The sequence below is a fragment of the Oncorhynchus mykiss genome, chromosome 1, assembly GCF_013265735.2.
Source record: "Oncorhynchus mykiss isolate Arlee chromosome 1, USDA_OmykA_1.1, whole genome shotgun sequence".
Taxonomy (NCBI): Eukaryota; Metazoa; Chordata; class Actinopteri; order Salmoniformes; family Salmonidae; genus Oncorhynchus; species Oncorhynchus mykiss.
Window position 1 is genome coordinate 88,607,472 of NC_048565.1, and position 26,524 is coordinate 88,633,995.

At 43.2% G+C, this 26,524-nt stretch overlaps 1 protein-coding gene across 1 annotated transcript in view; it reads left to right on the top strand.

Annotated features, from left to right (window-relative positions):
• Positions 1 to 710: 710 nt before the first annotated feature.
• Positions 711 to 26,524, top strand: part of LOC118966060 (homeobox protein Meis1-like) — a gene marked incomplete in the record, with an annotated part of 136,211 nt that continues 110,397 nt past the window's right edge. Inside the window, 8 exon segments of the mRNA XM_036988210.1 lie at positions 711 to 1,415; positions 3,014 to 3,041; positions 3,044 to 3,233; positions 4,273 to 4,348; positions 4,350 to 4,415; positions 4,741 to 4,791; positions 5,357 to 5,410; positions 6,403 to 6,546. Of these exon segments, the coding sequence (XP_036844105.1) occupies positions 1,404 to 1,415; positions 3,014 to 3,041; positions 3,044 to 3,233; positions 4,273 to 4,348; positions 4,350 to 4,415; positions 4,741 to 4,791; positions 5,357 to 5,410; positions 6,403 to 6,546 (621 nt within the window).

Below are 26,524 nucleotides of genomic sequence, written 5' to 3' on the forward strand. Positions count from 1 at the left end.
GATGAGTAGACTTGGGCCGACATTAATAGGAATGATTAAGTGCATAGACGTGTTCAAGGTGGAAACTGCGTAAATGGTCAAAGAGGAAAGGCCGGGTATGTTGCAACCAAGAGCACTTTAAAAGGACATTACCATAGGTTTATTTAAGATTTAACTCCCGTTCAAAAACATGGATTTGTCACGGATATAAATGTAATTAGAATAGCATACTGCAAGGCGTTTCCTACTGGGCACGTTGGTGCAACATCATTTTATTGAAATGAGGTGGAAACAACGTTGATCCAACCAGTGTGTTCTCTTCTACCTAGTAGCCTACTAGTTTTCACATTATTAAAATCTGGAATGGCATCAAAGTCCTGAGACGATCATCTTAATCTTGGGATTAGTTGGAAAAATCCACATTTGTAAATAGAAAGGAAAAAAAACGTGAGTCAAACAAACACTATAGTAAAGTCGACTACACGACCAAGAGTCAGGGTGATATCCCACACGCCGAGGCTAAAGCTATGCATGCATGGCTTTGACCAGAGCAACACCACCAGGGGCTGAGGGATATTCTCCCTATAGCCTAGAACACAAACAGACAGGGGCTCGGAATACCCATTGACTGCTCAACTCGAGCTTTCGAAGGTCCTCCCACGACACCCCCCTCCTCTCCGCGCGACTTGATGTAGCCCATTCGCATTGTGTATAACGCGACCTGTTATGGCCACCACTACTTCCGGGTTTCGGCAGTCTGGTCCATATCCACTCCTCAGTCGCGTTTCCCAACTACTCGCACCCATTGTACACAAACCAACGAGGAGTTGGCGACTGAGCACAGCATCGATCGAGGGCTGCTCCTTTAAGAAAGACTAAGCCTGAATTATCACCCCACCTCCTCCTGATCTCCTTTACAGGGCTTTTGCGTTTTAAAAAATCAACCCAGGAGCCGAGAGTGATCAAAAGAAAAACGAGTGAGCTGAATGTTTTGTGTGCATTTGACTATTCACATTAGGTGTGCTAACCCGTGGAAGCGCGGCGCGGATCATCATTCATTCCGGGCTACTTTGACAAGCCTCGGCGTTTGATTGACAGGCGTGGTGGCAAAAAGCCATGAGACTTCGCTAGTTTTGTTTTGAGGGGTATTTTCATACTGTTTTTTTTTTGAAAATAAGACTGGGGTTTCTCTCCCTATGCCACTGCCCTGGGGATAGCTCAGGCCCTATTCGCGGTTGCTTTGGACTGAACTTGAGCTGAAGAGGGCTGGCTTGAATTCATCGTTGCATTTCTCTTGCAAGAAATACGGATTCTTGAAAGATCTCGCATTTGGAATTTGCGTTTTTATTTGTTCTTCACCCTGGCCTCTTAGGGGATATATCCGAAGCGAAAGGAGAGAAGAAGAGAGGGACTAGAGGAGGGATATGGCGCAGCGGGTACGTAAGCAAGACTATCCCGAAAAGTTTCACTGTAACTCCACTGTGTGAAAATGCAAAGCCATGAACACGGTAACGTGGCCAATGACAGACGCTCGCGGCGAAACTTTACTTTCTTCTTCAAGACCCCGCTGGACCGAATTCCATGTTTTGCAGTTTTGCATCTTTGGCACAATATTACGCACGGACGCTCATATTTGCTGCTTCGCGAACGCCCCGACTAGGGACATTAGAAGTGTCATCCTATCTGCTGTTTCCAGATTAGTCTTGACAGGCCAGTTACTGGAAGAGAAACAAAGAGCAATGGGACCAAACAAACCCAAACTTTATACTTCCGAAGTCGAATTTAAATGACTTTAGTCATTTTTGTAATTCATCAAATTCATGTAAATGCTTTGAGGTTTGAATCTCTGAGTGTTTTTTTTTAGATTATAATTCATTATCATCTAGAGTTGCATCCTCAATTATAGTTTATTACAAAGTAGGCCTAATAACGTTTAATTTAGTAATTTGGGTAAAAAAACAACAACATTTTTGCATATGCTAATAAAACACATTTTTTGTCATGATGTGATGACATATGGTTTGATACATAGCCTAAAACCCCCGGAATACTCGACTAAATGGCATAATTTTTAGAAATGAAATGTAAGAGAGATCACACTTATTATTCAAAGACCTTTTGCTTGATGGAGAGACACACTACATCAGTACCACGCGGGTCATTTGTGCACCTCTCCACGTGTCAGGGTCTAAATGGTAGTCTTTATAATACCGTGCCACGTTCAGAGTCCACAATACATCATTAAAATCACTCATTAATTTGTTAAAGAAACAGGCCCCAACATAAATGTTGTTTTAACTTTTAGTCAACGTGTTATACAACACGTATGTCTGTGTGAAAAGACATATTCAGGCACACATTTAGTATGGGCGTATGGGGATGGAAAATATGTAGACAATTTATAACTACAAATTACTTCGGTTTAAATGTTCATCTATCTATACTAGACATCTTCAATGATCATCATTATGAGAAACAGAAACATCAATTTAACTGCGTTTGTTAAATATATTAATGATGGTGTATTTGGCGTGTAATAACAGAGTAACCCATGTTACACAATTCTAATGATGCTCTAAAATGAGCAAACACTGTAATTAAAGAGACTAAATGTTGCGAAAGCCTACTATCAAATCATTCAAATACACAAAGACGAAACATGCATGCTTGTCATCCGTTTTATCCTGCTCATATATATTTCAGTTTTTGCTATTTTAGTAGGCCTAGCTTTGGAATTAAAGATCAGATTTGAATAATGTTTTAACGAGATTATCCCTAATTGTGTTACTATTTCTTATATGGTGGTGTAAATATGTAAAATACTCTTAGAGATACAGTTGAACTTTAAGGGTATTATATTCTTGAATATAAACAAGGTCACTAAGGCCAACCTCGGTAGACTTCATTTTTTATTTATTCATTCATTGGTAGGTTACTATCGACACGTTATATTGTTGTCTGCAAAGTGCGTAAAACCACCACAGTCCTATAACTGTCCATTCAGTAGGAAACTGTGTTGTTATTGTGTATACAGTACGAAGACTTGCCCCACTACGGGATGGACGGGTGGGTATCCCCACCACCATGTACGGCGACCCGCACGGTGCCCGCTCCATGCAGGCCGTCCACCTCAACCACGGCCCCCAGCTACACTCACACCAGTACCCGCACACAGCCCACAGCAACGCCATGCCGCCTAGCATGGGCTCGTCCGTCAACGACGCCCTGAAGAGAGATAAAGACCAGATATATGGGTAGGTGACTGTAGCTTACGGTTATATATATGAGCAACTTTGTGTGGGATTTCATATGTTTTGGTTGATTTTCTTGTTGGAGTTGAAATGTGTAGACTGTTAGACCGTGAAGAGCGGTTGGGAAAAAGTCAAAAAACACGTGGGATTGTTACCTGGGAATTATTGTTGTTTTGGAACTTTTTTGTAAGAATAATTTATTGTCGAAAGTTGTGTTGACTTCTATAACTTGGCACAAAGTTGTATGCTCTTTATGTACTCAAAATATAGGCTACGATATTTGCTGACACCAAATATTATGCACCCGTGACCCTGAGACCAATAGCTACTATGTGCAGCAGCACATTTTAGGCTATATGTTTTGGAAATTAAAATTCCAATTAGTTTATTGTAGTTTTACAAGGACCTGTAATTGATTACCACATATTAATATAACTAAATGGTGTGCAATGGTCATGTTATATGGCCAATTTCGAGGAGTTTTATGTAATAAAACAGACACCCAAAATTATGCACACCCTACATTAATTTAGATGAGTTAATTAAAATTCCAAAGCATGATGTATGTACGGTGACTGAACATGTCACAAATAATTTAACTATTTTACTCAGTTCAATGGTAGGCTTACTTGAGAGCGCCATATTTTTCTTAAATTCTAGACATTGGCCCTAACATTTCCAGAACGGTCATATCCGCGAATTTACAAATGAGACTAAAATGGAACAAATTGCACGTATTAAACGTTTGATATTTTCAAAGACAAAGGCAGATCTAGTCTATAGGCGTAGGAGAACATACAGTGCTGCACAAAAAAAGTACATTTTATTCAAATCATTTGACACAATTATCTGTCACTAAAAACTATATCGTTTGAATATTTTTCCTGCACTAATAGGCTATAAACGCCTTACATAAAACGGCATACACATATCACCAATTCCCAGAGCTATGCCTAGTTGTTGAGACTAGCTTATAGAACCAGTGTTGACCCCGGCCTTGTTCTCTGCGGTGACATTTGCTATTGTGTTTGATTCCATGCAGGCACCCCCTGTTCCCCCTGCTTGCACTGATTTTTGAGAAATGTGAATTAGCGACTTGCACGCCCAGAGAGCCTGGGGGTCGCGGGAGGAGACGTTTGTTCATCGGAATCTTTCAATGAAGATATAGCAGTGTTTGCAAAACAGGTCGGTGAAAAAACGTTACGCGCTATTAACATAGGCTACATTATGCATACGATTATAGATGTGTGTGGCTGAGCATAAGCCTATGTTTTTAAGCTGGGTATTTTGTTAGTGTAATTAAATGTTATTGTAAAGTTTAGCATTGGAAATGTTTTGAAGCGTGTATTGTTTAGAAGTAGCCTGATAGTATTTGTTATGCCATTAACAGTAGTTTATGTTTAACGCATTGTTCAATATTGGGAATACTATTTTAATATTAAATACATTATTATTTTTCTCACGGATGTTGCCCATAAGTGTTGAAGTGTTCATGATTTTGTGGTTTTAGATTCGGGCAGAAAAGCCGTTATTTTCATCGAATCCAGAACTGGATAACCTGGTAAGACAAATATTGATTTGATTATACAAGAAGTGGGCTAAGGACTAAGAGTCAACGTGGATGTATCCAACATATCAGGGCTTGCCTTCATATTATGTCACGGTTTCTGAACACCAGACGCTGTTAGTTTCAAAACGTTTCTCCAACGACTGGAGGTTGTTGTTCTTCAATCCGGATTGTTTGATTTTTATGATAGCCCTCGGTTGTCACGGTAGATAAGCATCTTTGAGGGCCGCATTAGAAAGCTGTCAAATGGATTTGGACTACATTTCCCTTCGATGGAAAGTTATTACGTTAATAGTTTTCACTTGTAATGTAGGATATCTAATGCTTATGTCTGGGCAAGCTTCTATTGTGTTTGATTGATTAGCCAATGTTGTAATGCCGTACGCTTATAATGTTGAATATCAAGCTCGACATAAAATCAAAATTCAAAATCCAATTTAACATGAATAATTTTCTCCATTGTAGTTTCTTATATCCTATCCAGAAACATATGCCTATTTCATATTAGGACATTTTTACAAGCTAATCTTTTTTTTAAATTGTTATTTAAATTTTTCAGATGATTCAAGCCATTCAAGTTTTACGGTTTCATCTTCTGGAGTTGGAAAAGGTAATATCACAGCTCCCTGTTGCTGCCTGGCCTTGTCACACTTCATAGCTATGGGCGACATTTGCATAAATGTATTTTTCTAGTCGGCTATAATTAGTGTCGAAATCAATCACGGGGCCTATTTCTCTTCCGCGTTGTAGCCTAATCACAACGCGAGCTGCTACAACTGCATGGAGCGGATATCTCTGTGACCAAATCTCTCTGAGAGCTAATAGTTTATTTTGGTGTAGATTACATACAAGGTGAATTAATTATATCATTTAAAGTATGTTATACGCGCTTTAGGTATTGGAGAATGCTAAAGGCCGAGAAAAGTAGCCCGCTGTAGCATAGATTGGCGTGACATTAGTGAGCCATTTTTGTATATGGTATATTGATATGTTTTACCAATGGTAGCCCACTGTCCAAACAATTGATCAGTTGAAATGATTGTTAATTAACTTTCAGTAGACCGAGTGTTGGGCTATTTTAATACAATTCAAAACATGATATAACATTAGGGTCGTTGCAGGCTGTAGCAGCATTGTGTAGCGATGCATTTAGCCCATACAGCATGCACCATCCTCGGCATGACCAGGCGACATGCACCGGGTTGGGTCGGTGGTAATAATGGAATCACTGGAGGAAATGAAGCAGTTTTACCTTAAATGTCAATCAGTCGGGTCACCCCACCACCTCCCTAATGGACACAACCTGGGGGCACTGATACATTTAACACGGGTGTTGACCAGGTTGTAGCCCGCCAGTCTTCTTGTCATTGTCAATTTTCGTTGAAGTCTCAATTTTTCTCTGTAATAAAGTTACTTCATATTTCTGGATTCGGCTGGTCACGTGGGAGCGCACAGCAACACCACGTGCTCGCCTCAACCCATTTGGACCAGGTTGTCCAAGTGGCTTGCAGCTTTGTAGTTGCAGGCATGTGTCAGATATACAGTACCTCATGTCTTTTCTTTTGGTGTGTTTTCCTATTCTCTTTTATGTTGTTCTATAGGTACACGAACCTATGTGACAATTTCTGTCACCGGTACATCAGCTGTCTGAAAGGAAAGATGCCCATCGACTTGGTGATCGACGACAGAGAGGGCGGATCAAAATCGGACAACGAGGAAATAACAAGATCATCCGGGCCTCTTGATCAGGTAATGTCACCTCTCTCTCTCTATCTCTCTCTCTACTGGGAATATTCAGTGTGGTGTCTTCTGGGTCACTTCTCCGCGAGGCGCTGTTATTTGCATACGATTAAGACCATTTAGATTCCATCGGAATGAAAATTTCTCTGTATAATGTATCCATTATTGGCCCATTAAGGTTTGATCCGGGAACCGACCCGGGGGAGATTAGCCCGAGAAAGCATCGCCATAAACTTGACCTGCTTCTTGTCCATTTTAATTTAGCCATCTTTCCCTTTTCTTATTTTCCTCCTCCTCTCCACCACCTCTGTCTTCTAGTTTTTAATCAAACGAAACGTCATCAGTGCATTTGTATTACCACGCAGCCACTGTGGAGAGGCCAAACGCATAGTTTGATATCTCACCGGAGGGACTGAGACCGTGGGTTTAGTTGCCTTGGATTTCCCGTTGTAGTTTACGGTTCATTAGGTGTCTTGTCAGTATTTTTCCTCAGACATGAGTGCACATTGCTTAGGCGAATAGCCCTATTCGTGACCACTTTGTGCTTTAAAGCGCGAAGACAGAGAGAGATTCCATGGCACTTGCTGAAATTACGGTTTGATTTTGAAAGCTACTTGGCAGTAGGTTAGATTAGGACAAGGCAGTAGGCTACATTAGGGCAAGGCAGTAGGCTAGATAGGGGAATGGTTTCCTATTGTGAGTCGCGGGCAAGCAGTAGCGATATCAGCACATCCTTCATTATGTGCTCCACTGGCTGCTCGCTCTCGAGGGACATTGTAGTGCGCGCGCAGGCATGACCTAATGGTCCGTATTGCCGTTAAATAATGATAACAGTAATAATGATTAGAATTATGCAAATCTATAGCCCTATCTTTTATGCGGTGGATTTTAGGCCATTAATAGCATGCTTCATTTTGTAGCCTGAATAGAGACACAGCTTTTCTTATTTCACTTAACAAAATAGGCCTATATTTCGAAAGTTATCTCTGTTAGGGGTTTAGAGAAGAATGAATGAAGGCCCTCAGAGACATAGGCTATGGATACGATGAAGGGAAAAAAACACAAGTGGCCAAATTAAAGAGATTAGCGGCTAGGCAGATATAAAAAGTAATGAAGCGATTAGGCTAAATAATTTAAATCCGTGGACCTCCATATGGTTGAGTGGCCGGCTAGAGCTGGCGGTCTGTTGTAGTGCTCCGGAGAGAGTGGCAGCGAGCAGCTTCCATGTTCTGTGGTGAATAGCGTAGTTAGCAGGCAGTATAGCCTAGGCATCGTCATTCATGGACGAGCTGGGACCAAAATGGGAGCGACCCCTGCCTGCCTCAAGCTTCCTCTCTCTCTCTCGCTCTCTCTCTCTCTTTCTCCGTCACCAGCCCCATATTAATGATTATGCTAATGAGGCAGATCGCCCCGCCAGATAACACTTCATTTAATTCAAAAGCAGAATTAATAACATGATGCAATTGTGCACTTAAGTGTTTCTTTGAACGCGTATTCTTTGGGGACCTTGTCAAAGACGTGCGCCTAGATAGAACTGAGATATGAGTGAAACTGTGGAAGATAACGGGGTATCGAAATATAGGCTTCGCGAACACCCTAGGGTTTGTAGGTATATGAAGCACATCATGTTGTGCTCGCGGCAGTGATATGGTACTTTAAATTGACTTAAGATGAAGACATGCCCTATTTTAATCTAATGATGGCCTTCCTTGTAGCCTAAAATATTGAGGCTAATATCATATAGGCATATAGGTTGACAGTGTCTCCGCTGTGAAGCGCATTAATAGGCCTCTATGTAAAAAACTGTTCTGACAGATCTGGGAATAGTCCATATCAATTAAATTCCTGATATTTCAGAGTAAGATTATGATACAATACAAAGTAGTGCAGCTAGCCTACATTTTAGGCATATCTGCTTAATGATCATAAACCACAAATTAACTTATCCAGAGAGCGCTGAGGGGTCTTTGGCTCAAAGATAAGACGTTTTCAATTAAATGAAACTGCACTTGTTTTATCGCGATACTTTCCAGCTGAGCTGAATATGGGCTATGTATTTTAGTATTTTGTATTTCTTGTAGGACATTTATGCTTTTGCGTTTGTTAGGGCGGCTGTGACACCCTTAACGGATTAGCGCCGTGTAAGAATTATCTCTATCCATATGTATTGTTAATATACGCCTGGGGCATAACGTTCAATTGGACTGGAAAAAATATAGAGAATTTGTTAACAAGAAGGAACGGAAGCTCATTTATGCACAAAACCAATTTATTCCAGCGAGGGGACTGTAGCAGAAAAGGGCCCCAAAAAAAGAGTACTTTGAATTTATTAAACTCCAGGGTCTGCGCGAGTTACTAGCAGCTTGTGCACCCAAGCATTGAACCAATAATGTTCCGTTCCGACTCCTCCATCTTTTTTTCCTCCCCTTGTTATTTTGCTTGTCTCGTGCTTTGCGCAGGAAAGTAGCGCATGCAGGAAGGACGCAGGGCGCCTCTTGTCAAAAAAAAATGAGCGGATAAGAGCATTTCAGGAGAGGTGAAACAGTCATAGAGAGAGGGAGAGAGTCTGGCTGTGAAGGCTTGTGAATGTGACCAAGCCAGTTTGGGTGTGCGTGTGCGTGCGTGTGTGAGAGAGCCCAGCCTGGCTCCATGCTCCCTTTAAAACTCTTTCCTCCTTCTCCCTAGAAAACTAGTTTTAACCACATTTATTTGACATATTTAACCCCTTTATTTACTACATTTGACCGCACCCTCTCCTGCTCATTTTGACCCACTTGAAGGGTAGTCAAACATTTCCATAAATAGATTCCTTTACTCTTCACCTTTTTAGTTACGTGGGTGTTCATGTGAACATAACACATTTTAAAACAACTAAAAAGTAATACACTTCTTAGCATATCGTCTAGTCTCCTCCACGGGAATAGGTGATGCTAGGAATAATGTGCTAGCATGTTCCTAGGCTTCATCAACGCAGATTCCAACAACGACAACTAAGATTCCACACGACAGCTAAGATTCCACACGACAGCTAAGATTCCACACGACAGCTAAGATTCCACACGACAGCTAAGATTTCCACACGACAGCTAAGATTCCACACGGACAGCTAAGATTCCACACGACAGCTAAGATTCCACACGACAGCTAAGATTCCACACGACAGCTAAGATTCCACACGACAGCTAAGATTCCACACGACAGCTAAGATTCCACACGACAGCTAAGATTCCACACGACAGCTAAGATTCCACACGACAGCTAAGATTCCACACGACAACTAAGATTCCACACGACAGCTAACGATTCCACACGACAACTAAGATTCCACACGACAGCTAAGATTCCACACGCAGCTAAGATTCCACACGACAACTAAGATTCCACACGACAGCTAAGATTCCACACGACAACTAAAACACATAAAACTAGTATAGGAAGACAGCTCCATATTCTGTTGTTTTAAAGTCCTTCAGTCATACATGCAGGACGTAGCCCATGTATACATATCCCCACCCAGGGCTTAATCTCTTCTCTGTGTTGTTGAAGACATGGTGCTTTGTTGCCTTGCCGATTGCATACGTATTTGCCTAGCCCACACATGGCTCTCCACTGCTCCGAGTGAGCAACGAGATGGGAGGTCGTTCCAGCCACCGCGTCACAGCAGCAGCTAGCGCTCCGTTTGCACAGTTGTCTTTAATTGCAGAGAGCAGGAGGAAGGTGCGCAGGCAAATCTGCTAATGAACTTTGTGACAAGCTCAGAGAGTGGAAAACTGCTGCACCCTATTCCCTATTTAGTGCACTACTTTTGTCCAGGGTCCAAAGGGCTCTGTTCAAATGTAGTGCACTAGTAGGGAATAGGGTGCCACTCTGGGGTGGCATCCCCAGGCTGTCTAGATGCTGTGATAATAACGCTGTGGACACTGCATCTGGTGAGCTCTTCTCCTCTATTGTGCCCTCCATCCTGAAGTGGGGATCATTGTGGCCCTCCATCCTGAAGTGGGGTTCATTGTGCCCTCCATACTGAAGTGGGGTTCATTGTGCCCTCCATCCTGAAGTGGGGTCATTGTGCCCTCCATCCTGAAGTGGGGTTCATTGTGCCCTCCATCCTGAAGTGGGGTTCATTGTGCCCTCCATCCTGAAGTGGGGTTCATTGTACCCTCCATCCTGAAGTGGGGTTCATTGTGCCCTCCATCCTGAAGTGGGGTTCATTGTGCCCTCCATCCTGAAGTGGGGTTCATTGGTGCCCTCCATCCTGAAGTGGGGTTCATTGTGCCCTCCATCCTGAAGTGGGGTTGCATTGTGCCTCCATCCTGAAGTGGGGTTCATTGTGCCCTCCATCCTGAAGTGGGGTTCATTGTGCCCTCCATCCTAAAGTGGGGTTCATTGTTCCCTCCATCCTGAAGTGGGGTTCATTGTGCCCTCCATCCTGAAGTGGGGTTCATTGTGCCCATCCATCCTGAAGTGGGGTTCATTGTGCCCTCCATCCTGAAGTGGGGTTCATTGTGCCCTCCATCCTGAAGTGAGGTTCATTGTGCCCTCCATCCTGAAGTGGGGGTTCATTGAAATGACCCTTGTTTTTTCTTCCTTTTTCCAGAGTGGTTCTAGAATGATTGAAAAGGAACATCTCATTGGTCATATTGTTTGGAATGGGTTGAAGAGCGCTTTGAGCCAGTGTATGCAAATTCTGATAGCATAAGGACTTCGATTTAGATAGGTTTTGTGAGTGTATACATAAATACAACCCTGAAGGTTGAGAAACATAGTGTCATTAGAAGTAAGACAAACACATGGTATTAACTGTGTGTATTCAGCCCAATTGAGACAGAGTCTCATTCCCATGCTGCCCTGAGTACAAACATTTTCTCACAAACATGAAGTACAATTAACATTCCAAATAAAACAAGAAGAATAACAATTACTTCACAACCTCAACGCCACAACCTCAACGCCACAACCTCAACGCCACAACCTCAACGCCACAACCTCAACGCCACAACCTCAACGCCACAACCTCAACGCCACACCCTCAACACCACAACCACAACCTTAACCCACAACCACAACCTCAACACCACAACCACAACACCACAACCTCAACACCACAACCACAACCACAACACCGCAGCCTCAACATCACAACCACAACCACAACACCACAATCTCAACATCACAACCACAACCACAACACCACAACCTCACATCACAACCACAATACCACAACACCACAACCTCACACCACAACTTCAACAAATAAACCACAACAATCAATGGAAACAACTTCCATACTGAATGAATTCATTTAACATCAGAGTCCTACACTGTCCTAGACGGCACCAGGGAATCAGGCAAGGAATGTTCTAGGTTATTCCAACAAAAATCAGGGTGGCACTTAAACTAAAGGAGGATTTACCTAAATTGGTGGAGACCAGAGGGGACCTCAAGAATGAACCAATCCTGCGAGCGGGTATGGTAGCTCATTCTCTTATAGGTTAGCAGCAAAGTTAGGTAAGTTGGAAGCTTGTGTAGCGGAGCTGTCACCTGTGGGACTTCAATGAGGACCAGCCGACCTTTTGATACAAGGAAGCAGTGGTGATTATTGAAACTGTCACCTGTGGGACTTCAATGAGGACCAGCCGACCTTTTGATACAGGAAGCAGTGGTGATTATTGAAACTGTCACCTGTGGGACTTCAATGAGGACAGCCGACCTTTTGATACAGGAAGCAGTGGTGATTATTGAAACTGTCCACCTGTGGGACTTCAATGAGGACCAAGCCGACCTTTTGATACAGGAAGCAGTGGTGATTATTGAAACTGTCACCTGTGGGACTTCAATGAGGACAGCCGACCTTTTGATACAGGAAGCAGTGGTGATTATTGAAACTGTCACCTGTGGGACTTCAATGAGGGACCAGCCAACCTTTGATACAGGAAGCAGTGGTGATTATTGAAACTGTCCACCTGTGGGACTTCAATGAGGACCCAGCCGACCTTTTGATACAGGAAGCAGTGGTGATTATTGAAACTGTCACCTGTGGGACTTCAATGAGGACCAGCCGACCTGTTGATACAGGAAGCAGTGGTGATTATTGAAAACTGTCACCTGTGGGACTTCAATGAGGACCAGCCGACCTTTTGATACAGGAAGCAGTGTGATTATTGAAACTGTCACCTGTGGGACTTCAATGAGGACCAGCCCGACCTTTTGATCAGGAAGCAGTGTGATTATTGAAACTGTCACCTGTGGGACTTCAATGTAGGACCAGCCGACCTTTTTGATACAGGAAGCAGTGGTGATTATTGAAACTGTCACCTGTGGTAAACATGTATATCGTTGTTTGAGGCTTCTCTCCGTGGACAGGTCGTCAGTGTTTGGCTAGAGAGCTCCCGGCCACAGTAACACACGGCCATCTTTCATCCACAATAAAGCCCAGGTTCTCTGGCTTCTCCTCCACAGGGCCTTGTTCCCAGGTGCCTTCCACCCGCTGTGTTTGTGTGTGTCTTGTGTGTGTGTGTGTGTGTGTGTGTGTGAGTGTGAGAGTGACCTAGCAGTGTTAGTTTAGGTTACTCCCGTGGTTATCTGGCTGACCCCTAGTGACCCCTTGGGCATGCTGTGACTCAATGGAAAGCCTGACCAGTGACCACTGGGTCACACACACACACACACACACACATACACACATACACATACACACACACACACATACACATACACATACACACACACACACACACACACACACACACACACACACACACACACACACACACACATACACATACACATACACACACACACACACCTCTCTGAGTGGGCGCTAGTAGTTTCTGTAATCATCATGTTGCTCACTGGTAGTTATCTATGTCTGCTGCTGTCCATTCAGTATGGATCAGAATACACCATGCCAACACTCTGTCTCTCTCTCTGTCTCTCTCTCTGTCCATTCAGTATGGATCAGAATACACCAGGCCAACACTCTGTCTCTCTCTCTGTCTCTCTCTCTGTCCATTCAGTATGGATCAGAATACACCAGGCCAACACTCTGTCTCTCTCTCTGTCTCTCTCTCTGTCCATTCAGTATGGATCAGAATACACCAGGCCAACACTCTGTCTCTCTCTCTGTCCTCTCTCTCTGTCCATTCAGTATGGATCAGAATACACCAGGCCACACTCTGTCTCTCTCTCTGTCTCTCTCTCTGTCCATTCAGTATGGATCAGAATACACCAGGCCAACACTCTGTCTCTCTCTCTGTCTCTCTCTCTGTCCATTCAGTATGGATCAGAATAACACCAGGCCAACACTCTGTCTCTCTCTCTGTCTCTCTCTCTGTCCATTCAGTATGGATCAGAATACACCAGGCCAACACTCTGTCTCTCTCTCTGTCCTCTCTCTCTGTCCATTCAGTATGGATCAGAATACACCAGGCCAACACTCTGTCTCTCTCTCTGTCTCTCTCTCTGTCCATTCAGTATGGATCAGAATACACCAGGCCAACACTCTGGTCTCTCTCTCTGTCTCTCTCTCTGTCCATTCAGTATGGATCAGAATACACCAGGCCAACACTCTGTCTCTCTCTCTGTCTCTCTCTCTGTCCATTCAGTATGGATCAGAATACACCAGTCCAACACTCTGTCTCTCTCTCTGTCTCTCTCTCTGTCCATTCAGTATGGATCAGAATACACCAGGCCAACACTCTGTCTCTCTCTCTGTCTCTCTCTCTGTCCATTCAGTATGGATCAGAATACACCAGGCCAACACTCGGTCTCTCTCTCTGTCTCTCTCTCTGTCCATTCAGTATGGATCAGAATACACCAGGCCAACACTCTGTCTCTCTCTCTGTCTCTCTCTCTGTCCATTCAGTATGGATCAGAATACACCAGGCCAACACTCTGTCTCTCTCTCTGTCTCTCTCTCTGTCCATTCAGTATGGATCAGAATACACCAGGCCAACACTCTGTCCTCTCTCTCTGTCTCTCTCTCTGTCCATTCAGTATGGATCAGAATACACCAGGCCCAACACTCTGTCTCTCTCTCTGTCTCTCTCTCTGTCCATTCAGTATGGATCAGAATACACCAGGGCCAACACTCTGTCTCTCTCTCTGTCTCTCTCTCTGTCCATTCAGTAATGGATCAGAATACCACCAGGCCAACACTCTGTCTCTCTCTCTGTCTCTCTCGCTGTCCATTCAGTATGGATCAGAATACACCAGGCCAACACTCTGTCTCTCTCTCTGTCTCTCTCTCTGTCCATTCAGTATGGATCAGAATACACCAGGCCAACACTCTGTCTCTCTCTCTGTCTCTCTCTCTGTCCATTCATATGGATCAGAATACACCAGGCCAACACTCTGTCTCTCTCTCTGTCTCTCTCTCTGTCCATTCAGTATGGATCAGAATACACCAGGCCAACACTCTGTCTCTCTCTCTGTCTCTCTCTCTGTCCATTCAGTATGGATCAGAATACCAGCAGGCCAACACTCTGTCTCTCTCTCTGTCTCTCTCTCTGTCCATTCAGTATGGATCAGAATACACCAGGCCAACACTCTGTCTCTCTCTCTGTCTCTCTCTCTGTCCATTCAGTATGGATCAGAATACACCAGGCCAACACTCTGTCTCTCTCTCTGTCTCTCTCTCTGTCCATTCAGTATGGATCAGAATACACCAGGCCAAACACTCTGTCTCTCTCTCTGTCTCTCTCTCTGTCCATTCAGTATGGATCAGAATACACCAGGCCAACACTCTGTCTCTCTCTCTGTCTCTCTCTCTGTTCATTCAGTATGGATCAGAATACACCAGGCCAACACTCTGTCTCTCTCTCTGTCTCTCTCTCTGTCCAGTCAGTATGGATCAGAATACACCAGGCCAACACTCTGTCTCTCTCTCTGTCTCTCTCTCTGTCCATTCAGTATGGATCAGAATACACCAGGCCAACACTCTGTCCTCTCTCTCTGTCCTCTTCTCTCTGTCCCATTCAGTATGGATCAGAATACACAGGCCAACGACTCTGTCTCTCTCTCTGTCTCTCTCATCTGTCCATTCAGTATGGATCAGAATACACCAGGCCAACACTCTGTCTCTCGCTCTGTCTCTCTCTCTGTCCATTCAGTATGGATCAGAAATACACCAGGCCAACACTCCTGTCTCTCTCTCTGTCCTCTCTCTCTGTCCATTCAGTATGGATCAGAATACACCAGGCCAACACTCTGTCTCTCTCTCTGTCTCTCTCTCTGTCCATTCAGTATGGATCAGAATACACCAGGCCAACACTCTGTCTCTCTCTCTGTCTCTCTCTCTGTCCATTCAGTATGGATCAGAATACACCAGGCCAACACTCTGTCTCTCTCTCTGTCTCTCTCTCTGTCCATTCAGTATGGATCAGAATACACCAGGCCAACACTCTGTCTCTCTCTCTGTCTCTCTCTCTGTCCATTCAGTATGGATCAAAATACACCAGGCCAACACTCTGTCTCTCTCTCTCTCTCTCTCTCTCTGTCCCCCATTCTCTGTCTATCTCCTTCTGTCTCTCTCATCTTTCTGTCCCCCCCTTCTCTGTCTATCTCTCTCTCTCTCTCTCTCTCTGTCCCATTCAGTATGGATCAGAATACACCAGGCCAACACTCTCTCTCTCTCTCTCTCTCTCTCTCCTCTCTCTCTCTCTCTGTCCCCCCATTCTCTGTCTATCTCCTTCTGTCTCTCTCTCTTTCTGTCCCCCCCTTCTCTGTCTATCTCCTTCTGTCGCTCTCCTCTCTCTCCTTCTGTCTATCTCCTTCTCTCTCTCTCTCTCTATCTGTCCCCCCCTTCTCTGTCTATCTCCATCTGTCTCTCTCTCTCTCTCTCTCTCTCTCTTCTGTCCCCCCCTTCTCTGTCTATCTCCATCTGTCTCTCTCTCTCTCTCTCTGTCCCCCCCTTCTCTGTCTATCTACTTCTGTAAGCAACAATATCCCCTGTTCTTCAAAACAAACTTTGGATTATTCCACTGATTGTCAGTAATAGTTGGGCTTTGTAGTTGAAAAAGAGGGCTTTGACCCTCTCCTGCCCCCTATTTCCCCCCCCCCCCCCCCCCCCCCCCCCCCGCCTAGTCCTTTCCATTAGAAGTGAATGTGGTGCTGCTGTGGGACGATTCAACAGTGATACAAAGAGTTGACCACGTGACCTGTGTGGGTTTCTTGTCCTCTTTATAGTGCTGGAATAACAAGTAGGGTGTGATTCCATGAAGGAATCAGAAACAGAGGAACGGGGCCCCACTTCAAACAATATCTCATGAATATTAGAGAGGACTTTTAAAACAGGGCAGTAAAAATACACCATTTTTACTGGCATTTGCTTTTAAGACCATCGATAGAGAGAGATTGTTTAGTGTTGTAGATCGTTACTGTCTGAGTGATTATAGTGTAGTAATGGCAACCATAATCTACCGGTTTCTGTTATCTTGTAAGTCTTCAACTTCTGCCTTGAAGTTATTTTATTTTCGTCAGGCTGCTGTCCCTCTCTCTCTGGAGCCAAAGTGGTTTTAGAGCTAAACCAACAATAACCTGGTTTAACACGTGTGTACTCAGTTAATGGAAAGTTCCTTTCCTCCTCAACCCCCCCCCCCCCCCCCCCCCCTCCTCCTCCCTCTGCCCCCCCATGGGTCTTTCACAATAGGTCTGTGACTAACTCAGGTCTCTAAGGGATTCAATAAGAGCATCTCACTGGTATAGCAGGGTCCAGTTCATTAGGCACCACACGGAAGAAACACGGAGGGATTATCAGGACTGGTCCAATAAGAAACACTCATTTTGAATATTCTGTGCAAATGTTTCTAAGATGTTTCCGTTGTGTTTAACTAATGAACCCAGTTGAGCTTCTGCTAAAGGACAACACCTATTATTACCTGTCCACTATCCTGTGTCTTCTCCACTTGTAGTGCTGATTACACCACAGACTATACAGCTATCCTGTGTCTGCTTCACTTGTAGTGCTGATTACACACACAGAGACTATACAGCTATCCTGTGTCTTCTTCACTTGTAGTGCTGATTACACACACAGACTATACAGCTATCCTGTGTCTTCTTCACTTGTAGTGCTGATTACACACACAGACTATACAGCTATCCTGTGTCTTCTTCATCTTGTAGTGCTGATTACACACCAGAGACTATACAGCTATCCTGTGTCTTCTTCACTTGGTAGTGCTGATTACACACACAGACTATACAGCTATCCTGTGTCTTCTTCACTTGTAGTGCTGATTACACACACAGACTAATACAGCTATCCTGTGTCTTCTCCACTTGTAGTGCTGATTACACACAGAAAAAACATTGTTGTTTTGGGTCTGGATCTGGAGGAGCCCTTGAGCTGGTGTAGTTTTCTGGTTGAGTCCTCACGACTAGGTAAACAAAAACACTTGTTGCCGATGCCAAAGATCCATTTTACGATCCTTGATCCATTTTCTGAAGCCGCCTGCATAGAAGCAAATAGACGGCTAATGTAAAAGCTGGTAATTAAGTCAAACATGTCATTAGGCCTATCCTTGATTGGCTTATATGGTTAGTTAGCTCACCAGTTTGAAAAGGCAGCAGAATATACCTGTAGGCTATTGCACAAAGATTATACTTTGCTTGCTCAAGAGACCCAAAACCAGTTAGATTCCTTCCACACACGCAGGCATGCACACACAAAGAGAAGGAGATGAGAGGAGAGGACGGGGGAGAAGGGAAGGAGAGGGAACGAGAGGAGAGGAGCGGAGGAGAGGGAAAGAGAGGGGACGAGAGGAAGAGGGGACGAGAGAGAAGGAGCAGAGGAGAGGGAAGGTGAGAGGGGACGAGAGGAGAGGAGAGGACGGGGGAAGGGAAGGAGAGGTAACGAGAGGAGAGGAGACGAGAGGAGAGGAGCGGAGGAGAGGGAAGGAGAGGGGACTAGAGGAGAGGAGCAGAGGAGAGGGAAGGAGCGGGAACGAGAGGAGAGGGACGAGAGGAGAGGAGAGCTGAGGAGAGGGAAGAGAGGGGGACGAGAGGAGAGGAAGAGAGGGAAGGAGAGGCGAGGAGGAGAGAGGGAGGAGAAGAAGGAGAGGAGAGGGGAAGATAGGAGAGGAGAAGAGGAGAGGAGAGGGGAAGATAGGAGAGGAGTCAATTGGTAAGTCAGTTACTTGACAGGTTATCATACTGTCCTTTATCTCTAGAAAACAAAACAAACAACCATTTTACAATGGGCACTCTTTACTCTTTACTAGTCAGCACTCCCCTCCCTCATCTCTCTCTCTCCCTCTCTCTCTCTCTCTCTCCCTCTCTCTCTCTCTCTCTCTCTCTCTCTCTCTCTCTACCCATCAAAACTCAGTTCAGGTGGATCAGAGATTGCATCATTCAGGGTGTTGCTTTGGAATGCTGGGAGCCTCAACTAGCTGTCATTCTCTCGTGACACATGGCATTCCTTTAGATTCTAACCTTTTCCTTTTTGAAAAAAAAAGCAGCATGGTTTATGTTCCGAATGGCATCTTATTCCCTATGTAGTGCACTACTTTATACCAGAGACCTATGTAGTGCACTACTTTATACCAGAGCCCTATGTAGTGCACTACTTTATACCAGAGGCCTATGTAGTGCACTACTTTATACCAGAGGCCTATGTAGTGCACTACTTTATACCAGAGGCCTATGTAGTGCACTACTTTATACCAGAGCCCTATGTAGTGCACTACTTTATACCAGAGACCTATGTAGTGCACTACTTTATACCAGAGCCCTATGTAGTGCACTACTTTATACCAGAGCCCTATGTAGTGCACTACTTTATACCAGAGCCCTATGTAGTGCACTACTTTATACCAGAGCCCTATGTAGTACACTACTTTATACCATAGCCCTATGTAGTACACTACTTTATACCAGAGCCCTATGTAGTACACTACTTTATACCAGAGCCCTATGTAGTACACTACTTTATACCATAGCCCTATGTAGTACACTACTTTATACCATAGCCCTATGTAGTACACTACTTTATACCAGAGCCCTATGTAGTACACTACTTTATACCAGAGCCCTATGTAGTACACTACTTTATACCATAGCCCTATGTAGTACACTACTTTATACCAGAGCCCTATGTAGTACACTACTTTATACCAGAGCCCTATGTAGTACACTACTTTATACCATAGCCCTATGTAGTGCACTACTTTATACCAGAGCCCTATGTAGTGCACTACTTTATACCATAGCCCTATGTAGTGCACTACGTTATACCATAGCCCTATGTAGTACACTACTTTATACCAGAGCCCTATGTAGTACACTACTTTATACCATAGCCCTATGTAGTACACTACTTTATACCATAGCCCTATGTAGTACACTACTTTATACCATAGCCCTATGTAGTGCACTACTTTATACCATAGCCCTATGTAGTACACTACTTTATACCATAGCCCTATGTAGTACACTACTTTATACCAGAGCCCTATGTAGTACACTACTTTATACCAGAGCCCTATGTAGTACACTACTTTATACCAGAGCCCTATGTAGTACACTACTTTATACCAGAGCCCTATGTAGTACACTACTTTATACCAGAGCCCTATGTAGTACACTACTTTATACCAGAGCCCTATGGGCTGGATGTAAGGTGAACAATAGAGTTAACACAATAACAAACAAAGCAAAACAGACTGACTGAAGCATTGTGGGGGACGGATGGAGGATCCCAACTGTCATCTATGATTCAGGTGTATCAGTGGGTCAGAGTTATTTAGTTATTCACTGGGTCAGATAGTTATTTAGTGGGTCAGAGAGTTATTTAGTTATTCAATGTGTCATAGAGTTATTTAGTTATTTAATGTGTCAGAGTTATTTAGTGGGTCAGAGAGTTATTCAGTGGGTCAGAGTTATTTAGTTATTCAATGTGTCATAGAGTTATTTAGTTATTTAATGTGTCAGAGTTATTTAGTGGGTCAGAGAGTTATTCAGTGGGTCAGGGAGTTATTTAGTTATTCAGTGGGTCAGAGAGTTATTTAGTTATTCAGTGGGTCAGAGAGTTATTCAGTAGGTCAGAGAGTTATTTAGTTATTCAGTGGGTCAGAGAGTTATTTAGTTATTCAGTAGGTCAGAGAGTTATTTAGTTATTCAGTGGGTCAGAGAGTTATTTAGTTATTCAGTGGGTCAGAGAGTTATTTAGTTATTCAGTAGGTCAGAGAGTTATTTAGTTATTCAGTGGGTCAGATAGTTATTTAGTTATTCAGTAGGTCAGAGAGTTATTTAGTTATTCAGTAGGTCAGAGTTATTTAGTTATTCAGTGGGTCAGATAGTTATTTATTTATTCAGTGGGTCAGAGAGTTATTTAGTTATTCAGTGGGTCAGATAGTTATTTAGTTATTCAGTAGGTCAGAGAGTTATTTAGTTATTCAGTGGGTCAGAGAGTTATTTAGTTATTCAGTGGGTCAGAGAGTTATTCAGTGGGTCAGAGAGTTATTTAGTTATTCAGTGGGTCAGAGAGTTATTCAGTGGGTCAGATAGTTATTTAGTTATTCAGTGGGTCAGAGTTATTTAGTTATTCAGTGGGTCAGATAGTTATTTTGTTATTCAGTGGGTCAGAGAGTTATTCAGTTATTCAGTGGGTCAGAGTTATTTAGATATTCAGTGGGTCAGATAGTTATTTAGTTATTCAGTGGGTCAGAGTTATTTAGTTATTCAGTGGGTCAGATAGTTATTTAGTTATTCAGTGGGTCAGAGAGTTATTTAGTTATTCAGTGGGTCAGATAGTTATTTAGTTATTCAGTAGGTCAGATAGTTATTTAGTTATTCAGTAGGTCAGAGAGTTATTCAGTGGGTCAGAGAGTTATTTAGTTATTCAGTGGGTCAGATAGTTATTTAGTTATTCAGTAGGTCAGATAGTTATTTAGTTATTCAGTAGGTCAGAGAGTTATTCAGTGGGTCAGAGAGTTATTTAGTTATTCAGTGGGTCAGATAGTTATTTAGTTATTCAGTAGGTCAGATAGTTATTTAGTTATTCAGTAGGTCAGATAGTTATTTAGTTATTTAGTGCGTCAGAGAGTTATTTAGTTATTCAGTGGGTGAGAGAGTTATTTAGTTATTCAGTAGGTCAGAGAGTTATTTAGTTATTCAGTAGGTCAGAGAGTTATTTAGTGGGTCAGATAGTTATTTAGTCATTCAGTAGGTCAGAGAGTTATTTAGTTATTCAGTAGGTCAGAGAGTTATTTAGTTATTCAGTGGGTCAGAGAGTTATTTAGTTATTCAGTGGGTCAGAAAGTTATTTAGTTATTCAGTTGGTCAGATAGTTATTTAGTTATTCAGTAGGTCCGAGAGTTATTTAGTGGGTCAGAGAGTTATTTAGTTATTCAGTGGGGGAGAGAGTTATTTAGTTATTCAGTAGGTCAGAGAGTTATTTAGTTATTCAGTGGGGGAGAGAGTTATTTAGTTATTCAGTAGGTCAGAGAATTATTTAGTTATTCAGTAGGTCAGAGAGTTATTTAGTTATTCAGAGAGTTATTTAGTTATTCAGTAGGTCAGAGAGTTATTTAGTTATTCAGTGGATCAGAGAGTTATTTTGTTATTCAGTAGGTCAGAGAGTTATTTAGTTATTCAGTGGGTCAGAGAGTTATTTTGTTATTCAGTAGGTCAGATAGTTATTTAGTTATTCAGTAGGTCAGAGAGTTATTTAGTTATTCAGTGGGTCAGAGAGTTATTCAGTAGGTCAGAGAGTTATTTAGTTATTCAGTAGGTCAGAGAGTTATTTAGTTATTCAGTGGGTCAGAGAGTTATTCAGTAGGTCAGAGAGTTATTTAGTTATTCAGTAGGTCAGAGAGTTATTTAGTTATTCAGTGGGTCAGAGAGTTATTCAGTAGGTCAGAGAGTTATTTTGTTATTCAGTAGGTCAGATAGTTATTTAGTTATTCAGTAGGTCAGAGTTATTTAGTTATTCAGTGGGTCAGAGAGTTATTCAGTAGGTCAGAGAGTTATTTAGTTATTCAGTAGGTCAGAGAGTTATTTAGTTATTCAGTGGGTCAGAGAGTTATTCAGTAGGTCAGATTGTTATTTTGTTATTCAGTAGGTCAGATAGTTATTCAGTAGGTCAGATAGTTATTTAGTTATTCAGTAGGTCAGAGAGTTATTCAGTAGGTCAGAGAGTTATTCAGTAGATCAGGGAGTTATTTAGTTATTCAGTAGGTCAGAGAGTTATTTAGTAGGTCAGAGAGTTATTTAGTTATTCAGTAGGTCAGAGAGTTATTCAGTAGGTCAGATAGTTATTTAGTTATTCAGTAGGTCAGATAGTTATTTAGTTATTCAGTGGGTCAGAGAGTTATTTAGTTATTCAGTAGGTCAGAGTTATTCAGTTATTCAGTGGGTCAGAGAGTTATTTAGTTATTCAGTGGGTCAGAGAGTTATTTAGTTATTCAGTAGGTCAGAGTTATTTAGTTATTCAGTGGGTCAGAGAGTTATTTAGTTATTCAGTGTGTCAGAGAGTTATTTAGTTATTCAGTAGGTCAGAGAGTTATTTAGTTATTCAGTGTGTCAGAGAGTTATTTAGTTATTCAGTGGGTCAGAGAGTTATTCAGTAGGTCAGAGAGTTATTTTGTTATTCAGTAGGTCAGATAGTTATTTAGTTATTCAGTAGTTCAGAGAGTTATTTAGTAGGTCAGAGAGTTATTTAGTTATTCAGTAGGTCAGAGAGTTATTTAGTAGGTCAGAGAACTCTTAGAACTCTTATTTAGTTATTCAGTAGTTCAGAGAGTTATTTAGTAGGTCAGATAGTTATTTAGTTATTCAGTAGGTCAGAGAGTTAGGTCAGAGAGTTATTCAGTAGGTTAGATAGTTATTTAGTTATTCAGTGGGTCAGATAGTTATTTAGTTATTCAGTGGGTCAGATAGTTATTTAGTTATTCAGTAGGTCAGATAGTTATTTAGTTATTCAGTGGGTCAGAGAGTTATTCAGTGGGTCAGACAGTTATTGAGTTATTCAGTGGGTCAGAGAGTTATTTAGTTATTCAGTGGGTCAGATAGTTATTTAGTTATTCAGTAGGTCAGATAGTTATTTAGTTATTCAGTAGGTCAGAGAGTTATTCAGTAGGTCAGAGAGTAATTCAGTAGGTCAGATAGTTATTTAGTTATTCAGTGGGTCAGAGAGTTATTTAGTTATTCAGTAGTTCAGAGAGTTATTCAGTTATTCAGTGGGTCAGAGAGTTATTTAGTTAGTCAGTGGGTCAGAGAGTTATTTAGTTATTCAGTAGGTCAGAGAGTTATTTAGTTATTCAGTGGGTCAGATAGTTATTTAGTTATTCAGTAGGTCAGAGAGTTATTTAGTTATTCAGTAGGTCAGAGAGTTATTTAGTTATTCAGTGGGTCAGAGAGTTATTTAGTTATTCAGTGGGTCAGAGAGTTATTCAGTGGGTCAGAGAGTTATTTAGTTATTCAGTGTGTCAGAGTTATTTTGTTATTTGTGTGTGTGTATGTTTGTGTGTGTGTGTGTGTGTGTGTGTGTGTGTGTGTGTGTGTGTGTGTGTGTGTGTGTGTGTGTGTTATTCACATGATCATCTCAGACAGTAACATGCGTGGTGTGAATGTGAATATACACAGCATCATGGAACATATTTTCTCGAGGGGCGAAACAGGACAGACAAGCCTCCATCATGTTCTTTACTATTGTAAATGCTTTGGTAACCCCAAGATTTCTTGCATGAGCGCTTATTTAATAAGAGGCATGCTGGCGGTCTCTCTCTCTCTCTGTGAGAAAGGCAAGCTCTTCCTGAGTCTAAGACCTGGCACAATGAAAATGTGTTGAATTGGAATGCTTTACAGATCACAGCCAAATCTGAATTTCCAGCAGGGAAAATCTTTTCATGGTGAATTAAGTCATGGCGGTGGAGAAACAATTTGTAATGAAGAAAGTTATGTATAGATCCCAAACAGTTCTCCTTCCCTAGGCTGGACACACAGTGGTGACACCACAGAGTTCTCCCTCCCTAGGCTGGGCACACAGTGGTGACACCACAGAGTTCTCCCTCCCTAGGCTGGGCACACAGTGGTGACACCACAGAGTTCTCCCTCCCTAGGCTGGGCACACAGTGGTGACACCACAGAGTTCTCCCTCCCTAGGCTGGGCACACAGTGGTGACACCACAGAGTTCTCCCTCCCTAGGCTGGGCACACAGTGGTGACACCACAGAGTTCTCCCTCCCTAGGCTGGGCACACAGCGGTGACACCACAGAGTTCTCCCTCCCTAGGCTGGACACACAGTGGTGACACTACAGAGTTCTCCCTCCCTAGGCTGGGCACACAGTGGTGACACCACAGAGTTCTCCCTCCCTAGGCTGGACACACAGTGGTGACACTACAGAGTTCTCCCTCCCTAGGCTGGACACACAGTGGTGACACTACAGAGTTCTCCCTCCCTAGGCTGGGCACACAGTGGTGACACCACAGAGTTCTCCCTCCCTAGGCTGGACACACAGTGGTGACACTACAGAGTTTCTCCCTCCCTAGGCTGGGCACACAGTGGTGACACCACAGAGTTCTCCCTCCCTAGGCTGGGCACACAGTGGTGACACCACAGAGTTCTCCCTCCCTAGGCTGGGCACACAGTGGTGACACCACAGAGTTCTCCCTCCCTAGGCTGGGCACACAGTGGTGACACCACAGAGTTCTCCCTCCCTAGGCTGGGCACACAGCGGTGACACCACAGAGTTCTCCCTCCCTAGGCTGGACACACAGTGGTGTGACACTACAGAGTTCTCCCTCCCTAGGCTGGGCACACAGTGGTGACACCACAGAGTTCTCCCTCCCTAGGCTGGACACACAGTGGTGACACTACAGAGTTCTCCCTCCCTAGGCTGGACACACAGTGGTGACACTACAGAGTTCTCCCTCCCTAGGCTGGGCACACAGTGGTGACACCACAGAGTTCTCCCTCCCTAGGCTGGACACACAGTGGTGACACTACAGAGTTCTCCCTCCCTAGGCTGGGCACACAGCGGTGACACCACAGGAAGGAAAATTATGTGGATATATTGAAGCAACATCTCAAGACATCAGTCAGGAAGTTAAAGCTTGGTTGCAAATGGATCTTCCAAATGGACATTGACCCCAAGCATACTTCCAAAGTTGTGGCTAAATGGCTTATTACGGACAACAAAGTCAAGGTATTGGAGTGGCCATCACAAAGCCCTGACCTCAATCCTATAGAAAATATGTGGGCAGAACGGGGAAAGTGTGTGCGAGCAAGGAGGCCTACAAACCTGACTCAGTTACACCAGCTCTATCAGGAGGAATTGGCCAAAATTCACCCACCTTATTGTGGAAAACCTAAACAATTGAAAGGCAATGCTACCAAATACTAATTGAGTGTATGTAAACTTCTGACCTACTGGGAATGTGATGAAAAAAATAAAAGCTGAAATAAATAATTCTCTCTACTATTATTCTGACATTTCACATTCTTAAAATGAAGTGGTGATCCTAACTGACCTAAGACAGGGAATCTTTACAAAGATTAAATGTCAGCGATTGTGAAAGAATGAATGTATTTGGCTAAGGTGTATGTAAACTAAACTTCCCACTACTACTGAAGGTGCTTATGAGTGTCCAAACCTACTGTTTTGAAACTGTATAGCTTGGGGTACGAGTGCCTACCTATCTATAGCTTGGGGTACGAGTGCCTGCCTACCTAGAGAGAGAGATGTAGGTGGGTAGAGAGAGAGAGAGAGAGAGAGGAGAGGAGAGAGAGAGAGAGAGAGAGAGAGAGAGGTAGGTGGGTAGGGAGAGAGAGAGAGGGTGGGTAGGTGGGTAGGGAGAGAGAGAGAGAGAGGTGGGTAGGGAGAGAGAGAGAGAAAAGGGAGGGAGGGGTAGGTGGGTAGGGAGAGGGAGGGGTTAGTGGGTAGGGAGAGGGATGGGTAGGTGGGTAGGGAGAGGGATGGGTGGTGGGTAGGGAGAGGGATGGGTAGGTGGGTAGGGAGAGGGATGGGTAGGTGGGTAGGGAGAGGGATG